This window comes from Clupea harengus, chromosome 16 (assembly GCF_900700415.2).
Source record: "Clupea harengus chromosome 16, Ch_v2.0.2, whole genome shotgun sequence".
Lineage (NCBI taxonomy): Eukaryota > Metazoa > Chordata > Actinopteri > Clupeiformes > Clupeidae > Clupea > Clupea harengus.
In genome coordinates this window covers 20,543,531-20,548,530 of record NC_045167.1, presented here as the reverse complement: position 1 = coordinate 20,548,530, position 5,000 = coordinate 20,543,531, and the positions used below count along the sequence as shown (strand labels likewise).

The window sequence follows — 5,000 nt, the reverse complement described above, 5'->3', positions numbered from 1 at the left end:
GTGTGTGTGTGTGTGTGTGTGTGTGTGTGTGTGTGTGTGTGTGTGTGTGTGTGTGTGTGTGTGTGTTTTCAAGGTCCCCAGTTGCCTTTTCCCCAATATTTAGATCCAGTACCTAAGAGTAAGTAAAAAAAGTATGATGAGAGATCTGTAATAGTTATGATTGTTTTTTGAATGTTATGATTGCTAATCTATGGTTGGTCTGTGTCTGTGGTCAGCAGATGGGCTGAGGTGTGTTTACTCAATGTGAATGTGTGTATGTGTTGCAGGATTTCTGGGGACACAGCTCTGTGCAAAAACATCCACGAGTCCGTCAGCAGAAATATGCGCAAGAACTTTGCCAAAAGCAAATGGAGAGTAAGTCTGTGTCTGTGTGTGTGTCTGTGTGTGCGTGTGTGTGCGTGTGCGTGGGCGTTTGTGTGTGTGTGTATGCATGTATATTTGTCCTTTGGTGGTGTCGGTCTTATATTTGCAAATATATATATATACACACACACATTGTGTATATTATACATTGTATATTTGCATGTCTTCTACACAGCCCTCTCACTCTCTGTCTTTGTCCTCTGCCCTTCTGCGCCACAGCAAGCATTCAATGCCACGGCGGTGGTGCGGCACATGCGGAGGCTGCAGCTGGGCAGTAGCATGGGCAGCAGCATGGGCAGCAGCATGGATGGGCCGCACCCGGCCGGCACCAACCCGACCCGAAGCCAAAGCCAAACGCAAAGCCAGAGCCAAACACCAAACCAGACGCAGGCCCAGACCAAGACGTCTGACCCGATGACACCAAACCAGAACCAGAGCCCAGATGCCGCTGGGCAGAGCCAGAACGCCGTGCTTCTCAAGAGTCCTGCCGTAGATGCCACTTCTGCGCCCTGCAAGGACTGTGAGTGTGTGTGTGTGAATGTGTGTGTGTGAGTGGGCCCCCGGACTCTTGAGAGTCAGATGTTTGGCCTTAGTGTCTCTTAGTGTTGTTAGTATTAAAGGTACAGGTTTTATCCAAAGCGACTTACATGGGCATCCTGCAGCGGACAGGAATTCAGCCCCAGTTGACCTCTTAGACTTAGAGGGTGGCGACGTTGAACCACTGGAACGCCAACACCTCCTGTGTTGTATTACTGTCAGTAGTGTGGAATACCACATCATTATTCACTTATTTATAGAGCACCGTTCACAATCACAGGGTCACTTTACAAAACCATGACAAGAGACTTGCTGTCAGACCTTAGTTAATAATTCTTAGTATTGTCCCCTTAACCTAGTGTATCTTGTAGTGTAGTGTGTCTTCAGTGAGACATTATGTACCCTGTAATGTGCGGTCACATTCTTTGCATGGTGTCCCGAGGCATTATATTTTTATAGCTAGTGGTGTGTATTTGTTTCTGTGTCATTTCAAGCACTGTAGTAGTTTTATAGTCAGGAGGTGTAAAATGAAAACGTGAAGGTAAGTTTAAGAAGCATAGTGAGGTGTCCATTTAGTGTCATTCATGGTTGGCAGGGTTGGATGCCGCTGTTGTCGCAGGGGAACAGATAGTTTAGATAACATGGTTACATCATCATTACAGTGACCTGTGATAGGCAGCCCATATGTCAGCATATAGTATTACCTTTGTGATAATCTCTTTAATTTGCCCCTTTATGATAATCTTTTTAAAGAAAAAACGAATGGGATCATCTTCTGAGTATCTAGCATCCTCTGAGAAATTGAACAATTACAAGGAATCAATGAACACCAAAATACTTACAAAGGTCAGCAACGGAAAATGAGATTTGGTTGGGTGCTACAGGTTACTGGTGGCAATGATGTTTGTGAAAACAAGCCAAAGACACACAGAAAGTGGGAAAAGAGGATCTAATCTGGGCAATTTTATAACATCAGCTGAGCAGAGAAAGCTTTCATAGATAAGAAGGGAGGTGTGCTGGATTTACTAAAGGGTTCACTACATGGTATCAATAGTATGGAATAGTAATTACTAAAGGGTCACTACATGGTATCAATAGTATGGAATAGTATTTACTAAAGGGTCACTACATGGTATCAATAGTATGGAATAGTATTTACTAAAGGGTCACTACATGGTATCAATGGTATGGAATAGTATTTACTAAAGGGTCACTACATGGTATCAATGGTATGGAATAGTATTTACTAACGGGGTCACTACATGGTATCAATAGTATGGAATAGTATTTACTAAAGGGTTCACTACATGGTATCAATAGTATAGAATATTATTTACAATTTTTCTGTGGTTTATTTATTTATACATTATTTGTGCCAGATCTCTTTAGCAATGATGGTGTTTCAGTGGTCGTACATTGTCTCCAGTGCTGTGTGATGGTGTTCCGGCTGTGATTGGTGGTCTTGTCTCTTTTAGGTCCCGCCCCTTCCTCCACCCCCTGCAGTCTGGCCTCTGCTGCTTCCTCCACTGCTGCAGGGGTGGAGTCCTGCCGACCACGCCCTTCCACTGTCGCCACGGTGATCACGGGGCCCAAGTGACGCCAGGTCCTGCGGGGAGAGAGCTGGGAGGCGACCGCACTGTGAGCCTCGTCGCCCAACCCACTCCCCGCCCTGCCGCGGAGAGGCAGAGGACTGTCTGATTGCCATAGCTCACCACACACACACACACACACACACACACACACACACACACACACACACACACGAATACATACAGACACAGAACACATGCACATAGATTCACACACACATGCTGTTTGCAGATATTTTGTTGACAAACAGCAGGGGGCAATTTATATTGCTGCTGGTTTTGCAGGTCCATTGAGCTGTGTGTGTGTTTATGGGTGCAGGCTACCTGGTTGTATAATTGTGTGTGTGTGTGTGTGCGTGTGTTTGTGTGTGAGATAGTGTTCAGGAGCCAGTGTTGTCATGACACGTAAACGTACTTCTCTTCTTTGTCATTTTTCATCTCCAGTTCTACCTTTCCAACTCAGTTTTTCTATTCCTTTTCAGTTGTGCTTCTCCTTTTGCGCTCTTTTATCTCTACTTCTTTCTGTTGTTTTCCTCAGACTCCTTGTTGTTGCTTTATGCATACGTGTCGCTAAAGTGCTTTACGAGTTCCAAAACGACTGTTGAGTGCTGTATCCTGAGTCTGGGCGTTTTGTCCTATTTGCACAGGAGATGTAGAAGTGATGTGTGTATACAGCTACGAGTCACACTAGTCAAAGTGGAGTTGACTTGTCTACAGTATATGATGGAGAAATAGATTGTCAAACAGTTTAAAAAAAATATATCCCCTCTTCAGAGTGAGGAGGTGTCAGAGCATTGTATAATTTTGTCGTTAATGGAAACATGCAATATGTTTTAATTATTTTCTTACTTGACAAGACTCTTTTTTGTAAAAAGCACTCTCCTCTAGGACAGGGCAGACAGCATAGCGCTACGCTGTGTGGTGTTTCTGCAGGGTGATTGATCTGCAGGGTGATTGATCAGGTTTGAGCTCTCTCTCTTGGTCTGTTCTGCTGCAGAATGGCATTTTGATCCATTAGTCAAGTGTTTTTCGTTTTTTTTTTACTTGAAAGATGGTAGAACTGTTAACCCCTCAGAAGCGCTCTTCCCCAGCCCCCCCCCCCCGCCCCCCGTCCCCCCCCCCCCCCCCAGTAAAGCTACCCTCAGAGAAAAAAGCCATGGCGTCAGTCATCCGTGTCCAGTTTTACAGGTTCTCAGGGACTACTGCACCGGGCGCCACAACAAACCTTCTCCATTGTGACCCCGCAGTGACTAGCTTGAGTGTGTGTGGGTGGGTGGGTGTGTGTGTGTGTGGGTGTGCCTGTGTGTGTTCTCTGAGGAGTGGACAGCACGGATATGATGATGGGATCGGGGATTCTGTGTATTCTTTGTGTATCTGAAGAAGCAGGGCATTCTTATGGAAATGTGTCAGTGAATGTAACATTGTATCACGTTTGTCACGGTCAGATGATGGATGGATACGATGGGCTGAGATATATGATACATATAAATATCCATAGCAGAATTATTGAGATTCACATGAAGAAAACTGATTGTAATTCACATGGCATTGGTGTTGATATCAGTCTGTGTGTGTGCGTGTGTGTGTGTATGTGTCAGTGTGTGTACCTCGTAATCAGAGAACCAAAAGGCCGAACGCAAACTGAAAAACCTCCACACCCATCTGATGTGCTGGTTCCCATGGGGACGAAAGGACAACATTCTAATGAGCTTGCATGACGGGAATTGGAATGGAACCTCGTCACTGGTCCGGATCTCAGTGCCCTTTGCTCATTGGCTGTCGAGAGAAGGGGGGCTGCAGGGTATAGTACTGTGAAGCCCCTGCTCATCCTCTGGTCCTGGGCATGGGGTTGGGATCCAGACACCACAGAGCCTCTATGCTTTATCCATTCAGCTAGTCCCATTAACACCAATCTGCTCATTTGGCCCGCTTGTCTGTGCTCTTTAGCAGCCACATGTAGAGCTTCCACATCATTATTATCACAGACAACAGATTGCAGGTGATTATCATTGATAATAAGGTTGAATTTCCACTGTGAGTTCGTGATATCTTACAGTGGTGATAAATCAAAAATTGGGATTGGGCTTTACACTGACCACAGACACTACTGGGCTCCCTTAACGTCCACTGATCTGCCATCATATATGCTGCTGTCCAGTTCTTCAGATGGAAATAGAGAGTTTACACTTTGGCTATGCTGTTTAAAATCCTGTTCTCTCGCTTTTGTTGTTTGTTTCCTTGTTTCATTTTTTGGGGGGTGGGGGATCATGGTGTATGTAAATGTTTTGAAATTGATTATGTGCATGTGGCTAGTCTGTTTAAAGCTTTGTAAATAGATTGTGAATACCATTTTTCATGTCTGACATAAAAAAAGGAGCTTGAGAATGTCTTGTGCGTGCCTGTGTATGAGTGTATGGGGGAGTGTGTGTGTGTGTATGTGTGTGCATTTGGGAAATATGGACGATTGTATTCTCTTGCTGGAATGTCAATCTTGAGTCAAATGAAATATCA

At 44.8% G+C, this 5,000-nt stretch overlaps 1 protein-coding gene across 1 annotated transcript in view; it reads left to right on the top strand.

Annotated features, from left to right (window-relative positions):
* camk1da (calcium/calmodulin-dependent protein kinase 1Da) overlaps window positions 1–3,592 on the top strand; it is a 65,591-nt gene extending 61,999 nt beyond the window's left edge. Inside the window, exons 9-11 of the mRNA XM_012841344.3 lie at window positions 267–354; window positions 583–883; window positions 2,376–3,592. Of these exons, the coding sequence (XP_012696798.1) occupies window positions 267–354; window positions 583–883; window positions 2,376–2,497 (511 nt within the window). The 3' untranslated portion in view covers window positions 2,498–3,592. The remainder of the gene's footprint in view (window positions 1–266; window positions 355–582; window positions 884–2,375) is intronic.
* The last annotated feature ends 1,408 nt before the right edge of the window (window positions 3,593–5,000 follow it).